Here is a 23,097-nt window from a genome sequence, read left to right as displayed (position 1 = left end):
TCAGCATGGCTTTCCAGAGCCTCATCATCAGGAGTCAAACTATTGGACTAATTTTGTTTCTTTCTACCACCCCTGATAAACTCAGATAGATGGAACATGCTTTTTTCTACATTTCTCAAGCACACTCTTTTGCTATCATTATTCCTTCCATATTTTATTCAGTTCTCCTATTTCTGCTGGATGAAATACTCCAAGTACAAGTTAAACAGCCCCTTGATCCCAAAGCATCTCGGTTGTTCCTAGCCAGAAAATATCTCTTTTCTAAATTTATGTAGCACTTAGTATTTTTATTCCTTAGTACTTTTCTTATATACTAAGCACCGTCTAACCTTGATCATATCTATATACCCATATATCTATTCTGCCACCATAGCTCCAAACACAGTGCCTTACACATAGAAATCATACAAAATAAAGTATTAAGTTCACTAGGGCAAACCTAATAACCTTTTCACAGACTATGTTATATTAGGTCCAACGTATTTAATAAGTGTATTGAATGATGTGATCCATTTAAAGTACATTCACAAGCCACGAGGTTTCTTTCTTGCAGTGAATACCAGCTTAAAGGATAATCTTCAAGACAGATGTGCTTTGAATATATTTAAATTTTTCAGGAATAAAGATGCTACTATGAACCCACAATATCACCTTTTCTATATACCAGTGCTCTCTAAAAGAACTTTCTATAATGATAGAAATGCTCTGTCTGTGCAGTTCAACATGGTGGCCAGACATAGCTAGTGATCATTTGTAATGTAGACTAGTAAAACTAAGAAGCAGAGCTCTTACCTTTATTTACTTAATTTAAATAGCCACTTATACCTAGTGGATACATAGTGGAAAATATAGCTATAAATCAAAAACACTTCAGAATTTAATTTTGTAAAGTTAGAGCTTTACCATTTGACATTATCTCCAGCAGTATATGAGGGGAAGCAAAAAAAAAAAAGTGCAGCTACTTCTGGAAAACTGGCATTTTCTCAAACAGGTGAACAGTTACTATATGATTCAAAGTTCTACCCCTAGGTATATATCCAAGAAAAAAAAGAAAATATTTACTGACACAAAAACTTGTATCCAAGTATTCACAGTGGCCTTATGCACTATAGTCAAGATGTGGAAATAACCAAAATGTCCATCATTAATGATACAATGGAATATTAATGGTCAAATCTATAGAGGCAGATAATCAGTAGATAAGATGGTAGTGCTCAGGGGGATGGAGTGGTTGTGGGGAGATGGCTAAGAAGTACTGCCTTTCTTTTGGGGGTAACAAACATTTGAAAAGTAACTGCAGTGAAGGTTAACAACTTTTTTTTTTTTTTTAAAGATTTTATTTATTTATTTGACAGAGATAGAGACAGCCAGCGAGAGAGGGAACACAAGCAGGGGGAATGGGAGAGGAAGAAGCAGGCTCACAGCAGAGGAGCCTGATGGGGCTCGATCCCACAACACCGGGATCACGCCCTGAGCCGAAGGCAGACGCTTAACCACTGTGCCACCCAGGCGCCCCAAGGTTAACAACTTTCAGTAGACTAGTAGCCACTGAATTCAAGCCCCACATTAGGCGTGGAGTCTACTTAAAACAAAATAAAAACAAAACTGGAGGTATCAAAATCACAGATTTCAAGATATACTACAAAGGTGTAGTATTCAAAACAGTGTAGTACTGGCACAAAAACAGAAACACTGATCAATGGAACAGAATAGAGCCCATAAATAAATCCATGATCATATATGGTCAATTAATCCTTGACAAAGCAGGAAAGAATATCCAAAGGGAAAAAGAATGTCTCTTCAACAAATGGTGTTTGGAAAACTGGACAGCAACATGCAAAACAATGGAAGTGGACCCCTTTCTTACACCATACACAAAAATAAACTCAAAATGGATTAAGGACCTAATTGTGAGACCCGAAACTATAAAAATCCTAGAAGAGAGCACAGGCAGTAATTTCTCTGTCAATGGTCATAGGAACATTTTTCTTTCTTTTTTTTCTTTTTTCAAGATTTTATTTTTATGTCATCTCGACACCCAATGTGGGGCTCAAACTCACAAACCTGAGATCAAAAGTCACATGCTCTACTGACTGAGCCAGCCAGGTGGCCCAGAACATTTTTCTAGACGTGTTTCCAGAGGCAAGGGAAACAAAAGCAAAAATAAACCATGGGGACTACATCAAAATAAAAAAACTTCTCCACAGCAAAGGAACCAATCAATAAAACTAAAAGACAACTTACTGAATGGGAGAAGATACTTGCAAATGACACATCTGATAAAGGGTTAGTATCCAAAATATATAAAAAACTTAAAAAACTCAACCCCAAAAAACAAATAATCCAATTTAAAAATGGGCAGAAAACATGAACAGACATTTCTCCAAGAAGACAAAGAGAGGGCCAACAGACACACGAATAGGTGCTCAACATCACTCATTATCAAGGTAATGTAAATCAAAATCACAATGAAGTATCACCTCAGAACTGTCAGAAAGGCTAAAATCAAAACCAAGAAACAATAAGTGTTGGTGAAGATGTGGAGAAAAGGAACCATCTTGCACTGCTGGTGGGAATGCAAACTGGTACAGCCATTGTGGAAAACGGTGTGGAGGTTCCTCAAAAAAATTAAAAATAGAATTACCATATGATCCAGTAATTCTACTATTGGGTATTTACCCAAAGAATATGAAAACACTATTTTGAAAAGATATATGCACCCTGATGTTTATGGCAGCATCAATTACAACAGTCAAAATATGGAAGCAGCCCAAGTGTCCATCGAGAGATGAATGAATAAAGAAGGTGTGTGTGTGTGTGTGTGTGTGTGTGTGTGTGTGTGTGTGTAGCTATCTATCTTGCCATAGACAGACAGATATACTGGAATATTACTCAGCCATCAAACAGAATGAAATCTTGCCATTTGCAACAACAAGGATGGCTCTAGAAAGTATAATGCTAAGTGAAGTCAGTCAGAAAAAGACAAATACTACATGATTTCACTCATATGTGGAATTCAAGAAACAAAACAAATGAACAAAGAAAAAAAGAGACAAACTAAGAATCAGACTCTCAACTATAGAGAACAAACTGATGGTTACCAGAGGTGGGGGATGGGTGAATAGGTGATGGGATTAAGAGTGCTCTTGATGAGTACTCAATTAAGTACAGAATTGCTGAATCACTATATTGTACACCTGAAACTAATATAACACTGTATGCTAACCATACTGAAATTAAAAAAAGAAAAAAGTCTCAGACATTCAAGGAAAAAAAATATTGCACAACCAACGATAAATGCTTACATAAGTGAAATAATTTAAATATACCTATGGCAACCTTTTTATTGTTAAACAATTGAGATGATGTATTTTAAAGAATTAGAATAGAACCACCACAATCTAATTTACATAGTAAATATTTGAGTGCAATACAGGTATAAAATTTTAAGTTCAAAGTGATAAATGAGTGATAAAGTAAATACCATGAAATTTCTCAAATGAGCATTATTTTCTGCTTTTGGTATCAGTTTTCTATCTTTAGTTAGCAACAATGAAATACTAAATTCTTCAAAGTTGTTATGAGTGTGCCAGAGAATAATCACAAAGCAGTACCTCAAAAACATCATCGTGATTAACAATATGCTTCAAATTCTCCGAGGCTTTCATATTTGTAGTCACAGGTAGACTCCCAGGACTAATCTCAGCTTCAGATTCACTTGTCTTCTGTAAAGAGTTTCCTATCATATACTTTTCTCTTTCATCAGCTTTGATTCTTACTGGAGTGGTACTTTCTGAAGTCTATGTAAAAGAAAAGACAACTCATATTCCTTAAAGCTCTATATCTATTTTTGTACTATAGTTCGGATTAGAATTTAAAAGTAGGGGAGCCTGGTTGGTTCAGTAGGAAGAGTGTGTGACTCCTGATCATGGGTTCAAGCCCCACAAAGGGTGTAGAGATTACTAAATATATATATTTGGTATATTTATATTTAGTGTATATATATATATTATATATATATATAGTATATATATATTTAGGCCATATATGCTCATTTGAGGAGCAGGTGGCCCCCAAAGGTTCATGAGCCACATTAAACTTTATAATTTAGCTGAGGCTACATTTCACCTCTTAAGCTGCAAACCTGGTGTTCATGAGTGAATCACTTAGCACGCTCAAACTCAGGATGGTTAGAATGTTTTCTGCTGATTGTGGAATGTATAGTAATTCTAGTGACATGAGAAAACTTTGGTTTCTGTAATATAGTATGGGGGGTAAAGTCCATTGAAGGAACACACACTTTAAGGATCTGTGTAGGTTTCTGAAACATCCCAAGGAAATAGTCTGCATAGCAATTACATTTAAAATTAGAATTGGGTAGAGTGGATCAATGTTATCATGGGGAAAAAAGTATTTCTGTAACAATGAATTTTCTGACATTCCTTATCTTATTCTTGGTTCAGGCAAGATTTTTTTTTTTTTTTTTAAAGATTATTTATTTATTTGACAGAGACAGACAGCGAGAGAGGGAACACAAGCAGGGGGAGTGAGAGAGGAAGAAGCAGGCTCCCAATGGACGAGCCTGATGTGGGGCTTGATCCCAGAACGCCAGGATCACGCCCTGAGCAAAAGGCAGACGCTTAACTACTGAGCCACCCAGGCGCCCCCAGGCAAGATTTTTTAAAACCTATATTGACGCTATCCTGCCCACATGGAACGTCTGTAACCATACTGAAGTGTAATAACAGCAATTAGAGAGTTTGCTATTATTCCAGCTTTTACTTCAGGTGGCTGAGAACACCACCCTAAATTTGAGAGGACATTATCGTGTATACAAAAAGGACCATTGTATCAATTATTATTTTAAAGTTTTAAAAAGCTTGAAATAAGTTTTAGTCAATTATTTTGAGTTTTCTAACCTTCACACCCACATCATTATTTACAACTTGCTGATCTTCATGTGGTTTCAGATCTTTTCCAGAATCTTCACAAGTCTCTTCATCTTTTAATCTATGTACAATGGTTTGAACAGTTTTGACCATATTCTTAAGCTCATCTGGGTATGGTGTTGGATATCTCTTTAAATTTCCCTCCTAGAGAAATAAAATAAGTAAAATTTGAAATATGGATAAATATTTCTAACACCAACCTCAGAATTTAATCTATAATCCATCTTAATTGTGTTGATTATCTGGCTCCTGGGGTAACTTTAAACACAGATGACAGGCTATTGAAAGCATTTTAAACACAATAAAAGTATGGTTTTATCAACAGTGAAAGACTTCACAGTTACATATTTAACTAATGTTTGGAATGCTTTTTTTAGCAGACTTATATGTATTCCATTTTAAGATTTATGGTGTGGATACTGACAACACTATCACTTGGCTTTGAAACAGTTATGTTTTCCAGCTATTTACCCAGACACATATAAAATTCCTACATTTGTATGTTGTCTTTTAATGGCAGGAACCAAATACTTTCAAAGTCAGTCTAATTGTCATTTTCTGGGATTCAGCTAGTTTATATAAGGGAAAAATAATTACATCCACAAGTAATTTGGAAATGAATTATTTACTACTTCTGTCACTGCAACACAGATTCTCAATCCCATAAAGAAAAACATGTTCATAACAGAGTTCTTGATCCCTAGAATCTAAATAATAAATCATTAAAGAAAGGGAAGAGGGAAAACAATCATGTATTTTTCTCTTATCTTTATATTATGAAATTTGGCTTATAATAACACAGTTTTATACTGTTCTCAAATTATTTCACATGACATTTGTGTAGGATCAATAAAACTTTAAGTGCCTTGAGGGCAAGGAATGAAACCAGTATTTCTCTGTATCTCCCAAAACAGCACAGTAAGGTAAATAGCATCAAATAAATATCAGCAGACCTGTTTCAAACCTGAAGGAAGAACAGGACTCACCCTGGGAGGTGCCTCCCTTTCATCTTTGTCTTCATCACAGTCAAATGCCACTTGAGCCCGCTGTTTCCTCTGTTCCTCCCACAGTGAAGGATTAAAACTTTCATTATCTGATATGAACATAACTAGAGAAAAACAAACAAAAAACAAAAAAAAAATCTATATTTTACTGTAATTATGAAAAACATTACTTGCTCATAATTTTCTTGAGTTATAAACATTAAGGTATGTCAAGAGTGGTCAATGCCAGCAGCATTAAATGTTACATTAACAACTAGGCTGTGATTCTAGTATTTCTTTCTTTTTTTTTTTTTTTAAAGATTTTATTTATCCATTTGAGAGGGGGGGATACCACGAGTAGGGGGAGTGGCAGGCAGAGGAAGAGGGAGAAGCAGGCCCCGCGAGTGGGGAGTGACGCAGGGCTTGATTCCAGGACCCTGGGGTCATGACCTGAGCCAAAGGCAGACAACCAACCAACCGAGCCATCCAGCTACCCCCTAATATTTCTTTACAATATTAACCATATATCTTTTCTTCCCTAAAGCTAAATTGCCTTCTTACCAGGAGGGTTCCTGAAAAGAATCTAACAATTACAACTCTAAGTAGATAGTGATTTTGTGCAGTTCCCCACAAAAAGCAGCACGGCAACAGTGCTACCTTTGGCAGCACATATATAACATGGTAATATATAAATTATTTCATCCAAGTTTTTGCATTCAGAATAATCTCCCCAATTCCAATATTGTTCATTACATATGCGGGATGAGGAGACAAAGACAAAGCGAGTTATTTTGGTTAAAAAAGATTACCCTGATGCCGCGTAATTACATTTTTGCATTATACATTATACTTTACATACAGCTTTACTAAGTAAATAAAGTGCTTGCAAGATACTTTCTATATCAAAATGTAAGGAAAATTGAAAATCTAATATAAATGCAACACTACATATCTGCTATGCATTATAATATTGAAGGTAAAGATTCAGCAACTGTTGCATGTTTTCACTTATTAGGCAGGTAAAAAAAATCTAAGCTTTAAAAATTAATCCATTTTGACTATCATGTATCACCATACAGAAGGTTGTGCAATACAAGATAAAATCACAACTGTTTTCTGCCCACTAAACAAAAATGACTACACCTGCTCAAAACAAAAGGGAGTAAAAGCACTCAAAATTAGTTAATGGAAAAAATGAAATACCTGGAATACCCATATGTGGTCAATTTGAATATTTATGCAAAAGTAGCATAATTATCATTAACTTTTAGTCCTTATTGTGGGCTTCTTACCCTTCTTTAATATCATATACAAACAAAGAATGCCACAAAACCAAACACAAACAAGGAGAACTGAGTTTCTGTCTTCTGCTTTTTCTTGTCTTCAATACGTGGCTCAAGAATTTTTTTAAAAATAACTTTGTGGCGTTAATAGTTAATGAATTAGAAAGTTTGTTTTTGTTTGTTTGTGGAAGGTGGTTCAAATTCCTAGGAATCCCTATTGACTTTTGTGGTATACTTGGAAAGGCAAGCAGAGCCAAGCAGTTTGCAACAAACCCTATTTCCAGGACTCAGAAAATCCCCCCCCCCATCTTAACCAGTAATTTCAATCACCAGCCTAGCTGAGAAATCTCTTAAGTGTTTTTACATCATGCCAAAGCAATCTTACACCAGAATTTTTTCAGAACCCCAAGGAAAGTAACTTTTACTATGCCTCTCATTCTTGTCAACTTCTGATCGGCTACACTTTCTACCCTTTAGTATAAATCTCACATCTTTTGAGATTCACTGCATCAAGCAATACTACTACTTTCTCTGCATTTTAGATGCCACTAGACCTGATCACCCTGGGATATTCACTGCAGACTCTAGTATTTGCCTAACAGCCTTTCTCTCCACCTAAAACCTGCCAATCTAGAATGGTAACAATGTGTGATTACCCCACAACACTACAATTTCACAGGTCTCAATTTCAATGTCCATTTGTACTTCACCAACGTGATTCATAACTGTGGTCACACTCAAGAAGTAAGTTTCTGTAAACGTTCCTCCTTGACCACTACACTCATCCTTTCAAATCATTCACTTCCTTATTATTGCTGGTACACTTTGAGTTCCTTACTATCACTCTTATTCTTCCTGTAAAACCACTCTAGGTTTTGCTTTCTTTTCTATTCGGCTTAGGTTTGATGATATATTATTTTAACCACTCTCACATTTCTTGCCCCTTTTCCTCAGCTTATACCCATCCAACAAAACCCATAATGTGCTACTTCAATCACCTACCTTCTCTGCTCTGGAACTGCTCACTTCTATCAGAGAAAAGTGACATCACCTTGTTGTTCAGAACCATTACAAATTTATGGTATTCCCTCATCTTTGCTCCATCTTCAGTGCTGCACAGGAATCCTTCTATTTATTTCTAGTTGATCTCCCACTACAAATCACTGTCTTCAAAGGCCCTTCCCCTGACCTCTAGAGGAAACTTCTCTTTGACTTCAATGAGTAAAGAAATGCAATCAAAAGACTCAGACTGATAACTCCCTGACCCCTGCAACAACCAGTTTTCCCCAGCTACAATTATTATATGGATGCATACTTCTCATTCAACACTGATTCCTCTAAGTAGGACCAAAATACCATGCCTTCTCTTTCAAACTTATCCATCATTATCTCCCTTTAGAAAGCGAGCTGCTGCTGTTTTGGTGTTGTTTTTTTTTTTTTTAAGAGTTTAGGTAATCTCTATACCCAATGTGGGCCTCAAACTCACAACCCTGAGATCAAGAGTGACATACTCTACTGACTGAACCAGCCAGGCACCACAGAATATGAGCGTCTTGAAGCAAGGATTTTTATCTTTAAATACTTAGATCTAACCCACTGCTTGGCACATAGGTGCTCGATAAAAATGGAATGAATTAAATGTGAACCAAGTATCTATTCCCCTAAAACTGTATAAACCTCCAAGGCAAGAACATTGTATTTTCTGACTTGTTTATTTCTTTGAGGCACTATGATAAAGGAAAAAGCTTTTCTTGCATTTGAAAAAAAATTCACCCACCTGGCCATGTCAATGTAGTTTCTGATTCAGTATTTTAAATGCAGTATGTTACAGTGCTTTCCTTGTAATAATACCTACAGTGAAATACCTTGAGAAATGTGTAAACTCTAAGAGGACTCAGAATATTATTTTTTTTAAGTTTTATTTAAGTGATCTCTTTAGCCAAGGTGGGGCTCAAACTCACAACCCTGAGATCAAGAGTCACATGCTCTTCCGACTGAGCCAGCCAGGTGCCCCAAGGACTCAGCATATTTTAAGTGTGTCTCAGACTTTTCCTTTTAAGACTCTTCTACTCTAAAATATGTTTCTCATACCAAACATTCAAAGGGGTAAGATTTTATTTTGCTACTTCTACTCTTTATATCACAAATACATTTCTTACCTGAACTATGACCTTTTAGAAACAAACAGGGAATAAATTAAAATGATAGAAATGATAGGAGGCCAGGTAAATTTGAATCATGAAAAGAGAAGACAGTGAGAGAGATCAAGGCATGAGTATACACATGATTAGAACAGTTCTGAGCAGGAGTCACCATTCTGTAAATGGTTAGATAATAAATATGTTAAGTTTTGTGAACCAAGAGACAAAATCAAGGATACTACAGTAGGTACTTAGGAGAGAAATCAAATTTCCAAAGATTAGCAATAAATTTAAAATATACTAGTAATTGAGTACCACTTTTTGTTATATAGCAAATGAGAAGACTGAAGTTCTTACTGTTGGAGTAAAATTTTGCTTAACTGGCATTGACTATCATCAAACTGACATAAATATTCACCTGTAAAAACTATTCTTAGCTTGTGGGCCACACAAAAAACAGGTAGCAGGTCAGATACAGCCCATGGGCCACAGTGTGTCAATCACTCTTATTGGAACAAAAAGTGCCATGATACAATGTATTTATCTGATTGTTTCCTGGAAGGGCCTTCAATGGCACCTCAAAATTGTGTATTTAGCAGTTTAGTTCAGGGGCACCTGGGTGGCTCAGTCAGTTAAGCATCAGCCTTAGGCTCAGGTCATGATCCCCTGAGTACAGGGATTGAGCCCCGCACTGGGCTCTCTGCTCAGCTCCTCCCTCTGCCCTTCACCCCGCTCATGCTCACTCTCTCTCTCTCTCTGAAATAAATAAATAAAGTCTTAAAAAAAAACCCACAACAGTTTAGTCCATTACTCAAATAAAAAATACTATATACCCTTGCCTAGTTTTATTCATTGTTGGAATCATGTTTGGTTATTTTAGTGTTAGTTAAAATAAAAGGAAAATAACATTCTGAAGTCTCTATGTGGCAGTAACAAAAGCAGTAGACAAAACACTAATAACACATTAATATAATAAAAATATTAAAGATTAAATATGTCTTTTGGAGACCGGTTCCATCACAAAGGAAAAAGTAATTATGTTTGAGAATCTTCCTTCAGTATGATAACTGTATTGGATTTCTAATAATTACCAGTTTTTATTACTTTTCTGAAATAAAAGGGGCAAAATGAGAATAAGAATGAATTTTCCCAATTTCCTTTTTCTACCTTTTAGGACAGGGACAAAAAGCTATTAAATCTGGCTCACTTACCATTTCTGTATAGCTTACAACCTAAGAATGGTTTTAAAATGTTGGGGCAAAACACCCAAAACATAAACAATTTCATGACACATGAAAATTACATGCAATTTAAATTTCTCTGCTCATAAAATTTTAATAGAACACACCTATGCTCATTTGTTAACACACTGTCTATGACTGTTTTTGCACGAAACAGGCAGCATCAAGTAGCCGCAACAGGAAAGTATGGTCTACAAAGACTACAATATTTATTAAATGGTTCTTTACTTACATAATTTGCTAACCCATGCAACAGGACATTAAAGTCTCTTCTCTGCACTAAGAATTTATTCTCTTTCCTCACAAATATTTTGAGTATTAGCATTCTATCTTCCCACATAAAAGAACAAGTATTTGAATATATTATGTAGCTGACTGTAATACTATTAGAAATCATCTTCACAGTTTAAGTAGAAAATTGAGACGTAAGTCCCAGTGACTATGGCAAACAAAGAAAAAAAACACCTACTGATGTATCCAAATATTCACTATAATTCCCCAAAATGCACAAATAAGGGCATAAGCCAGAGTTGGTATATCTATTTTGAACTTCTTAATTTCTTTTTTTTCCTTTGTAACTTCTATGCCCAATGAGGGGCTTGAATTCATGACCCTGAGATCGAGAGTCACATGCTCTACCAAATGAGCGAGCCAGGTGCCCCTGCTCTTCTAAACTTCTAATACACATATAGAGTACCTGCATAAAACAATACTCAACACTACCTAAAATTAAGTATTCTACATTTTGTTATGAATACATTTCCAAACTATATTACTAAATATGGAAACTGGGGATTGATTTAAATATATGAAAGAGGGATTGTGCTTACAAACCTATTTTCTAAGCATTAACTATAGATCCCCAATGAAGAAAGCTATTCACATCTGACTTCTCACAAGTCTTAACATTTTTTTTTTTAAGATTTTATTTATTTATTTGACAGAGAGACAGCCAGCAAGAGAGGGAACACAGGCAGGGGGAGTGGGAGAGGAAGAAACAGGCTCCCAACGGAGTAGCCTGATGTGGGGCTAGATCCCAGAACACTGGGATCACGCCCTGAGCCCAAGGGCAGACGCTTAATGACTGCGCCACCCAGGCGCCCCTTAACTTTTAATTCAATTCAAAAGCTAAATAGTTTTGCTTCACCCAAATAAATCTCATTAAATAATTCGCATGAAATGATAACTTAACAAGCAAAGGAAGTCTTTTATTCCTTCTTGCAAAGAATAAGAAATAATTAGCATAGATAAATGAGTTCTCTATCACCAACAATGGAACAGAAAAGTTAAATGATTTTAGTTTTTAATCTATTTAAGTGTTTCAAAACTGTTTGCTAAACCTGCCAAAACAATGTAAGAATAATAACAGCCAATTTGATTCTGTCATTGTACTAAGCACTTTACATCAAGTGCTTCTCATCTGCACAAAAACCCTGCAAAACGGATACTATTATCATTATTCCAAGATAAGGAAACTGAAGCTCAAGAATTTATTTAACTTGCTTGTGGTATATTTTATAAATTAAAATTAATGGTTAATTTAGATTTTTTTCTGCAGTGTTTTTATGTATTGAGAGTTAATTTATAAATAACTTTGGGCCATAAAGATTTTCACTGGTTTCAGAAAAATATACACATAACAATATATTTTTAGGTGTACCATAAAATATACATTACACACAGACATATAACAACATGTATTAAAAACAATTTGCTCCTTAGTCTAAAAGGCTTTTATACCAAAACTGTTGAAAAACATGCGTGTACAATAGTAAAGCATATTTATTCCCCTTTATAGGCAAAACATAAGAATTTAGAAATAACTTTTTAATCAGAATTCTACAAATTATCCTTATCTGGTATGCAGATCCAAGGGTAGTATTTAGTCTACAACAAAAGAAGTGAACAAAATATTTCCTGGTTCAATACTCATAATTCCATAACACTTGACATGCATTCCTAACATTTAGCTAAAGAATAGATCTGTAACAGATAAAGTTGACTGTTTAATTTCAAGGAATCACTTAAGGAAGCATATGGTCTACATGTACCTCTAACTTCAACCATCTATAACCCTGAGATACTTATTTTCTCATTTTCAGAAATTTATTGACCAATTCTCCAAATTCCCTTCAAGCTAGTAAAAGTCTATGAGACTTAAAATTCACTTCACACCCATGCTGTGATTAGTTAGTATTTAAATTTTTAAAAGAAAAGAAATTCTTGAGCTCCTACCATCCTCAGTCCTTGGCTGCTGAGGGAACATGTAGTTAGTAAGCACCATTTTCTGGGTCTCTGAATCAGTCTCTTTTTGAAGAGGTATCAGGGGTTTGGACTAGGGAAAGAAAATAAATGTTTACTTTTCAATAATCCTAAAGCAAATACATATCCAACAATTCTTCTGAATAAGTACTCACCGCTTTTTCTAAAAGTACCAATGTGTAGATTAGAAAAACAAGCTTATATACACATAAAAAACGTTTAAGCATTGATTTGAAACCTTATAAGAATCTTAACAAAAAATTTAGTTTTTAGTATACAACAAAACTCATACTGTATTGTAATTATCACTGATTATCAATACAATTTAAAAACATCTCACATACCAAGTACACCCATAATCCAATAATTACTTATCACAGTGATTTAATAAAGCTATAAAACAAGCCTTTCCATTTTACATTACTGTGCCCCCTTTATGTCCTTTTCTCTTTGGGAAGAGGCTTTTATAGAAACGGTTTAGAAGGTTTAGTCTAGTTATCTACAGGTTAATTCTAGCTGAAAAGAGAGTATTTAAAACAAGTATTAAGTTGTAACCTGCTTCTCTCTTCTGTCTCTTGTCTCCATTAACGGTACCACAAATTACTCAGTGGTGAAACTGTAAACCTTTATAAATTATAAAGGTTATTTAGACCTCGTTTTTTCTTAAGTCTTCTTTCCTAACTGGTTATAAAGTGTTTTCAATTTATTCTTAATATAACTAATTACTTTTGCCAGCCTATTAACCTAAAATCCTACCAATCCAAGCCTTGGTCAACTCCAAACAGGGAGGGGAACTACCCAATCTCTCCTTCACCTGCCACCCTATCAATTAAATCTTCAGACTTTTGTGAAAAAACTGCAGCTAGCTAATTCCATCCTATAATCTTACTCCTATTCAAACATTTCCTCCATGCCCCTCAATTTTTCTGTGGTAAACAAACTGCCCTACATCTCGAACATCTTCACTGGAAACTTTCCTTGACCTCCTCAGATGACAGAAATGGTAGATCTATTCCTTCCCCAAAGACAGTGCTCCCCGTAAGTCTTCTCAAATACAGGGGTGCTTGTTCTCCCACAGCTCATAAACCCTGGGTTAGGGGGTAGATTTAGAGCTTACAAATGCCAGGAGATCATCGCACTTATCTCTTCAAGTATAAATACCTGTTCTTTTGAGGGATATTCAACTTTGCCTCTACCAATCTGAACTCTGCCTATGCCATTCTATCTTCTTTCCTAATATCCACTGACCTCCCATCTATATTACCTCCCATCTATTCTTGATTCTTTTATGACAAACTTTCCATAGTCATGGATAATTCAATAAAATGTAAATGACATGGTCATTCTCTTAACCCACTGATGTCTTAGCAGATGAGAAGTACATGAGAAAGGGGAAAGCAGTCTACTTAGATGAACATAACAAAATTATTTGGAGGCTTTTAAAAACAAATCACCCCAGGGTGCCTGGGTGGCTCAGTTAAACGTCCAACTTTGGCTCAGATCATGATCCCAGGGTCCTGGGATTGAGCTCTGTGTTGGGCTTCCTGCTCAGTGGGGAGCCTCCTTCTCCCTCTCCTTCTGCCGCTGCCCCTGTTTGTGCCCTCTCTCTCTCAAGGAAATAAAATCTTTAAAACAAACAAACAAACAACAAATCACCCCTGAAATGGTTCTAAAACTAACTGTGGCAATAACTGCACAATTCTATAAATATATTAAAAAGCATTCAATTGTACACTTTAAAATGGGTGAATTGTATGGTAAGTGAATTATATTTTAACAAAGATGTTATAAGAAAACTAATCATCTGCTATTTATGGAGAAAAAGAAACTCAGAACTATTTACCAACCCTCCCCATTCCCTAAAACATCTAATTCTAGTGATCTCTATTCCTAATTTCTTTTTTAAAATTTATTATTTTTTTTAGTAATCTCTAACCCAAAATGGAGCATGAACTCATGACCCTGAGATCAAAAGTCTCATGCTCTTCTGACTGAGCCAGCCAGGCACCACTCTATTCCTATTTCACTTCAGATATTCATTCTACTCCCTTTCCATAATTCCCACAATATATCCAATAAATATTCATTCTCTGAAATCTAAAATCACTCATTCAACAAATATCTGCTTATATTTGCCCTTTATATGCCAAAGTACCATGATAGGCACCAGGTATACAATGGTTACTGATTTGGGAGAGCTTATAATACATGAGAGGAAAGATAGGGATAACAAAATGAGACATTACAACACGATTTAAGTACAGGCTGGAGAGGGTACAGGGAGTTAACAGAACACATAGGAGGTGTTCACTTATCACAAACTTGAGTGATTAGGAAAGCATTCCTGAGAGAATAACTTCCTACATGATGAATAGGCTTTAGCCAGGTAAGAAGGGGGGGAGAGAATGTTCCAAGACAGCAGAACTCATCTGGGGATATGAAAATGAAGGTGTAAGGGATAGAGATGAAGACAGAGGATGAGCAAGGTCTTGAAGGATACAATATGGAGAAAGGAAAAGTCATGAAAAGGTTTTAAAATAGATTAGTGCTGGAACCAGATAAAAGGACATTTGTAGTGTGGTTCAGAATGAAATAAGGGTGATATGAGATTGGAAGGGGTGCCAACACTGGAGGCAGAGACCTGTTAGGAATCTCAATAGTCCAAGTCAACACCGTCCAGCATAAATACAAAAGTGAGACTAAAATGAGAACCATAGATAGTTTATAAATTTTTGGCAGGTGCAGGTATTTAAAAAGCAAAAATAAGTTAAATTTTGATAATGCATTAAATTTAACATATCCTATATATTTAAAATATAATTTTGATGTGTGATCAATAAAAATTGCAATGTGATATTTTACTTCCTTTGTTTATACTACATATACAAAATCCAGTGTGTATTTTACGCTGAGAGCACATCTCAATTTGGACTACACACATGACAGTAGTGCCTAATGTACTGGACAGTGCAGGTCTAAGTAAAAGATGATACACTATATGATGAACAGTAGTTAAGAATTATACACCTAAGTCTTTGTCTCTAGCAAGTATGTTTTACTGATCCAGGGAACCCAGGAAAAGAAAAAGATTTGGAGCACAGGATGGAATGTTCACTTTTGAGCTATCTGATTTTGAGACATCTAGGTGGCAATGTTAAGTAGACAATGATTGTGCAGTTCAGGAAAAAGAACTGAGCTGAGGATAACTGTTAGGAATAACGGGCATACAGGGAGTAATTGCATCCTTCCTAGAGGAAAGTATAGGAAAAGAAACTAAAGAAGACCCTCCAGTACATGAGCCACCAACATATAAAAGACTGGCCGAAGAAAAATTCCTGAAAAGGAAACTGAGGAGTGGTCAATCACAAGGACAACCAGTAGAGAATGCTAAGACAGACACCATGCAGTGCTCTCTCTCCAGTGTTCGACACTTGCTAGTCAATTTCACCAAGGCTGACACTCCCTTGAACTTCCAACTTTATCACCGTCATTCTTTCTCATCTTTGCTTCTCTCTTTGTACCTCACTGGATCTCATTATAACCATTTTCCGGCCAATTACCAAGACCTCCTTGCTGTATTGTCTTTCTTTTACACCTTGATGGCAAAGCTGCAACCCACAATCATACCAATCGTGTGCTTTCTCTGTATCACACAATTGAGCAAATTAGTTTAACTACGAGTTTGTGATAACCAACTTCAACAGGAATCTCAATGTTGCCTGAAAACCCTTCCATGTTTCCTAAATTATATTTTGAAGATACTATTTCCTAAAAGATTTAATAAAATCCAAAAAACAAAAATAGGATTTAACAACTGGTTGGAAACGGCTACATTCTAAGAATTTCAACACAAACATTATTGGCTCTCCCTCTCACAAACATCAGACCAAGCTGCCTTCAAAAGGATAATAATTCCTGCCACAGTTTTATTTTTTTTAAATATTTTATTTATTTGTCAGAGAGAGAGAGAGAGAAAGAGGGAGTGTGCACAAGCAGTGGGAGCAGCAGGGAGAGGGAGAAGCAGGCTCCCCGATGAGCAAGGAGCCCGACGTGGGGCTTGATTCCAGGACCCCAGGATCATGACCCGAGCCGAAGGCAGATGCTTAACCAACTGAGCCACCCAGGCGTCCCTCTACCACAGTTTAAAATTCTATCAGTCACACACCAGTTATCCAACTCCCTCTCATATTCTTAATCTCATTTTCCACACAGCCTCCTTGCAACAACCTATAAAAATGTTCTCTAATACTAAAGGATTCCTTCTTACACTGCCCCAGCTACCAGTTTATTTTCTACTACTCCTTTTCTTTCTCATCCCACCTTCTTAAAAGCTTAATCAACAACTCTATGGTTCCATTCTCTCATTTATTCATTTCTTAAATTGCATAATTGGGTTTTTGATGTACACCTCTAAAACTACATTAGCTATCGTCGAAATAAGTTGGCAAGTTTTAACTTGCCAAAATATAATGCATATTTTCCAGATTTCATTTGAATTCACCCCCTCCAACAGTATTACAACTTCTTCCTTTAAGCCAGTTGCCTCATCCTTAACTTGAATCTACTGTCATATAGTTTTTCTTCTCCCTCTATGGCCACTCTTTCTATGCCCATCAATCTACCTGCCTCTTAAATGTTAGTAATAAATACATAAATAAATACATGTATGTATGTATGTTAGTATTCCACAGGATTCATCCATCCCTAACAATTAAATAATAAATTCATAGAATCCCTTTTGAGAAAATAATAAAAGCTATGAAACCACTCCCTGAAAAAAGTGATTAAGATGATGGGCTGAGCTCCTATATATCTTCTTGGACAGAAATCTTCAAAAAAATTTTTCTTAATTAAAAAAACCCAAATGGAATAGGTCTATAATGGTCCTGGAGAAAAGGAAATTGTGCCTTCAGGGGCAGTTTTGAGAAATCCCAGGAGGTTCGAAATTAAAAGAATAGAGAAACCAAGAGCACAGAAACCACAATATAGAACAATGTCGGGTCAGGGGGAGCGGGGATCATGGCTACTAGAATTATTCTCTAGGTACCTAACCAGATATATCAAAGGTAATTCAAACTTAACATGTCTAACTGGAACTTAATATCTTCCCATAAACCTATTTCTTTCTGTTGCAGTTTCTCATCTTGATTATTGTACCAATATCCAGCGAGTCACTCCAGCCACATCTCTGAGGCTCATCTTTGCTTTTACTTCCTTTCTTCTCACACACATGCGTTCTTCATATACTCTACTGATGCAGCCTTTTAAATTATGCCTTAAATACACCCTCTATTCCCTGGCCCAGTTACTATATCTTACTTCAAGCCAACATTTTCTTTTGCCTTGAATGTGGCAATGCCCTCCAACCAGTCTCTCCTGCCTTCACACCTGGTACCATCACCCCTGCTAAATCCATCTTTCACAATGCAGCCTAAAAGCTTTCCAAAATAACAATTTGATCCTACTACTTCCTTGTTCATGTTATACTGATTCACCATCAACTACAGTAGGGTTGACATGTATCACAGGATCACTTCTTCCTCTTATACTGATGGCATATATGAATAACTGATTTGACTATGATGACCGAACGCCCAACTTGCCTGGGACATTTGCATTTTACACATGCTGAATCTGACATAATTATCATAAAGCCCCTTTCACTATCAGAAGTGTCCTAGCATGGACAATAAATTACAGTCACCCTAATCACAGCAATTTTCCACTGAGCCTGAATAAGACTTACGAATTTTTTTTTTTAAGATTTTATTTATTTGACAGAGATAGAGACAGCCAGCAAGAGAGGGAACACAAACAGGGGGAGTGGGAGAGGAAGCAGCAGGCTTCCAGCGGAGGAGCCTGATGTGGGGCTCGATCCCAGAATGCCGGGATCATGCCCTGAGCCAAAGGCAGATGCTTAACGACTGAGCCACCCAGGCGCCCCAAGACTTCTGAATTCTTAAAACAATCTTTCAGAAGCCACTCATAATTTATCAGAGTTAACATGCAAGTTAAAAAAAAAAATTCTGGAGCGCCTGGGTGGCACAGCAGTTAAGCGTCTGCCTTCGGCTCAGGGCGTGATCCCGGCGTTATGGGATCGAGCCCCACATCAGGCTCCTCTGCTATAAGCCTGCTTCTTCCTCTCCACTCCCCCTGCTTGTGTTCCCTCTCTCACTGGCTGTCTCTATCTCTGTCAAATAAATAAATAAAGAATCTTTTAAAAAAAAATTCTATTCATCATTCTTGAAATATAAAGCAAGTTCCTCTGCATGGCATACAAGATTCTCCATGACCTGGTACCTGTCTACCTCTCTGGCCTCATTTCCTACTCTTCCACTCAAAGGTTATATTCTAGTCACAATGAACCACTTGTACAGTTACTGAGTACATCAGACTTCTTCACCAAAGAGTGCTTGGGTTTCAGGGCGCCTGGGTGGCTCAGTCGTTAGGCGTCTGCCTTTGGCTCAGGGCGTGGTCCCGGCGTTCTGGGATCGAGCCCCACATCAGGCTCCTCTGCTAGGAGCCTGCTTCTTCCTCTCCCACTCCCCCTGCTTGTCTCTCTCTCACTGGCTGTCTCTCTCACTGGCTGTCTCTCTGTCAAATAAATTAAAAAAATCTTAAAAAAAAAAAAAAAAAGAGTGCTTGGGTTTATGATATTCCTTCTGACCAGAATTTTCCTCCCCTTTCTTTGTTTAATTCCTATTATTCTTTTGAGAAGTAGTTAGTCATCACAGGCATCTCCTCCACTCAGAAACCTGCATTTACATCCCCAGGTTATGCTCCCCCTCTTTGATCCTGAAGCCTGGTACCACCAAGCCTTTTATTACAGTGTATTACAATGACCCTCTTAATATCCTAACTTGGCCCATCATAGCCTGGCACAAAGCAGTTGTTCAATAAATGTTTCCTGAATGAAAAGGAGAAAATGAATCAACTGTTCTTTTTTTTTTTTTTTAAAGATTTTATTTATTTATTTGACAGAGACAGAGACAGCCAGCGAGAGAGGGAACACAAGCAGGGGGAGGGGGGGGNGAAGAAGCAGGCTCATAGCAGAGGAGCCTGATGTGGCTCGATCCCACAACGCCAGGATCACGCCCTGAGCCGAAGGCAGACGCTCAACCGCTGTGCCACCCAGGCGCCCCATGAATCAACTGTTCTAAGACTTCACAGACTCAAGAAAAATTATGTATCTCCATGTACTGCATACAGGTATATTCCCTACATGGTCAGTGAAATATCCAAGAGCAATTTATTTTGATAATTCATAATCAGACTACTTTCGCAAACCTCCCCTATAAGTTGTTCCTTCACAGCAAAATGACTGCTTCATACTGTAAGGGAGGTTTTATAGCTACACAGAATGCTTCATTATTTACCTCTTTATTAAAAATTTGTCTAACTTTGAGAAAGAATACAACCCCCCCCCACAATTTATTTTTTAAAGACTATGAGAGAGAAAGAAAGAGAGAGAACACACACAAGCATGGGGGAGGGGCAGAGAGAGAGAGGGAAAAGCAGACTCCCTACTGAGCAGGGGGCCCAACGTGGGACTCGATCCCAGGGCCCTGAGATCATGACCTAAGTTGAAGGCAGATGCTTAACTGACTGAGCCACCCAGGTGCCCCACAATTTTTTAAAAAGATTTCTTATTTGAGAGAAACAGAGAGAGAGAACAAGCACAAGTGGGGAGAGGGGGAGAAGGAAAGGGAGAGAGAGAATCTTAAGCAGATTCCCGCTGAGCAGAGACCTACCTGGGGCTTGATCTCATGACCCTGAGATCATGACCTGAGCCCAAATCAAGAGCTAGATGCTCAACCGACTGAGCCACCCAAGTGGCCGCAATACAATTTTTGTTTTTTTAAAGTAATTAACTGACATGGAACAAAGAGAAGAAAATGAGAGAACATTGTAAATATGAAGAAACTGTCTTAGATACTAGATAATTTCACTAAAATGAGTCATCTGGCATAATTTGCTGGTATTGATTTTACCAAGATAGTGCTATTATACTAAAAGTCTGAGTCCTCAAGAGCAGGAGCTATGTCTCATAACTATAATAAGTATCTGGCATAAGCCAAGGCCCAGCAATGTTTTGAGAATCCAGATGCAAAATTTCAAAATGTTTCACAGGTAAATATTCAATTAAGAGAGATGAGAAAATTAAGAGTTCCATATATACGTGAACTGACACACTTAATGATGGTGCAGTAATCACTGTGTTCAAGCTGTAATAAAAGCAAAGGTATCATTTTATTATTTTCTTAACTTACAGAAAAAGGAAATACTACAATGATTTGTAAGTGTGGAATGACAACAATGTAAGGCTTTTAGGATATTAATAAGAATTAGGTAAGAAAAGGGATCTTGTTTAAGAAGTTTGGAGAATCCTGAAATATAGACAAGTGGGTTTCTTTACTATAGTTAACACTTAAGGGTTGTTAATATAATCCAAAAGAAGGCTATAATACAGCCTCCCAAGAAAATTTAACTATGGAACTTAAGAATATCTTATGAGACTAGTGTATCCAAAACCTTGGGAAAATACAGCTTTAGATAATGTATTATAAGATATTGCTCAAAGTTGAATACTTAGCATTAATGTATTAAAAGGATGGGCAAACTGTATATTATGTTAAAAAAAATTTGCCAGTTAGAAATACCCAAGAATAGATATGGAAAAAAATTTTTTTCCTCACACTTACAGATAGTAAGATAACCCTTATTTTGTTTAGGACCTAAAATCTATTATTTTGGCAACATTATACAGGAGATTTCTTATCAATTAAAGTAGAAGGTTTACAACAATCTAAACTATGAATTCTAATACTAAGACATTTCAAATTAAACTCAAAACATTTGCCAATGTTTTTCACAGATGAATGATACCTAATATTTGCAAGGATAAAATACGAACATTTAATTCTAAGACCAAGGCAAATACAGAGAGACTTAACTATTAACTGTCCAAATGGAAACTTACCTAAGGTACTAAGATAGATTCACTGTCCTGACCTTTCTGCCTCCCATGCACTGTTATACACTGAAATCAGTATCTCATCCCCACCGTTTTGCTAAAACTATGTACTCTTCCCAAGGTCAGTAACTACTTCTACCTTGACAAACCTAATAGCCAATTAGAAGTTCTCATCTACCTGACCCATCAGCAACATGTGGCACAGATGATCTTTCCTGAAGCACTTTCTTCATATGACTCTCCAGATAACACACTCTCCTGGTTGGCTGATTCTTATTCTCCTTTTGGGGAGACTCTCTTCCCTGCGCTTAGTCTTTGATCTTCTTTTCTTCTCTACCCTCTCTCCCTAGCAATTTTATGCAAGTCCATAGTGCTAAATGGAACATTTGTATGAAGCTGACTCTCAAATTTGATCTCCAGCCAATACCTGACATTCCTACATTCCTTTTCACCATCTCCATTATTATCACAAAAGTTGAAACCCAACAACACCTCCTTCTAAACTACTCCAACAGCCTCCCTACTGAACTTTCCCCTTCCAAAACAGAATATTCCACCCATAACCTTAGCACCCAACTATGGTCCATTCCTCACACAAGTGTCAAAACGATCTTTTAAAAATGTACAATATCTCTTGCCATTCCCTAGCAGGAAATACTTCAATAGATTTCTATCTAATTCAGAGTAAAATCCCAACTGGTTAGTATGGCCTACAAGACCCTATGTCACCTAGTTCCAGTTTTCCTCTCTGATCTAATCTTACTCAATTCTCTTCCTTGCTCACTGTATTCCAAACATCAGGGCTTTTATCTATTCCTCAGTTACACCAAGCTCATTCTAATATTGGGAAATTTACTCTTAATATTTAAATGTACCTCCTCTCCCAACTCACTGCACTAGTCTATGCATGGCTCACTCCTAATTTCATGTGAGCATCTGATCTACTGGTTCCCTTCCTTAGAGAAAGATACTTCCTAAATCACCATATTTAAAATAAGATGTTTACTCTTGCCCTGCTACTCTTCTAATGCCTGTCAAGTTGTTTTTCTTTGTAGCTCTGGCATATTATTACATAATTACTTGTTTCTCTCTAACTCTCTTAAAAATGTAAGTTCAATGAGAATATAAGAAGATGCTGTTTGTTTCACCAATATATGTCAAGCTCCCAGATCAGTTCATGACCTATTGTAAGCCTTCAATGTTTATCAATCAAAGAAAAGTCCAAGGAATAACTCTTAGTTCCTCAGAAACATTTCTTTAAGGT

The 23,097-nt window shown here is 36.6% G+C and overlaps 1 protein-coding gene across 11 annotated transcripts in view; it reads right to left on the bottom strand.

Moving 5' to 3' along the window:
* The window catches only part of ERBIN (erbb2 interacting protein), a 124,364-nt gene that overhangs the window by 22,542 nt on the left and 78,725 nt on the right, over positions 1-23,097 (bottom strand). For all 11 annotated transcript variants that reach the window (XM_019799719.2, XM_011225079.3, XM_011225080.3 and 8 more), the window contains 4 exons: positions 12,833-12,932; positions 5,936-6,057; positions 4,920-5,093; positions 3,615-3,800 (listed from right to left, as the gene is read on the bottom strand). In XM_019799719.2, the coding sequence (XP_019655278.1) occupies positions 3,615-3,800; positions 4,920-5,093; positions 5,936-6,057; positions 12,833-12,932 (582 nt within the window). The remainder of the gene's footprint in view (positions 1-3,614; positions 3,801-4,919; positions 5,094-5,935; positions 6,058-12,832; positions 12,933-23,097) is intronic.

Source organism: Ailuropoda melanoleuca, chromosome 3 (genome assembly GCF_002007445.2).
Source record: "Ailuropoda melanoleuca isolate Jingjing chromosome 3, ASM200744v2, whole genome shotgun sequence".
NCBI lineage: Eukaryota > Metazoa > Chordata > Mammalia > Carnivora > Ursidae > Ailuropoda > Ailuropoda melanoleuca.
The sequence above is the reverse complement of the archived record's forward strand: the minus strand, read 5'-3'. Positions and strand labels throughout refer to the sequence as shown.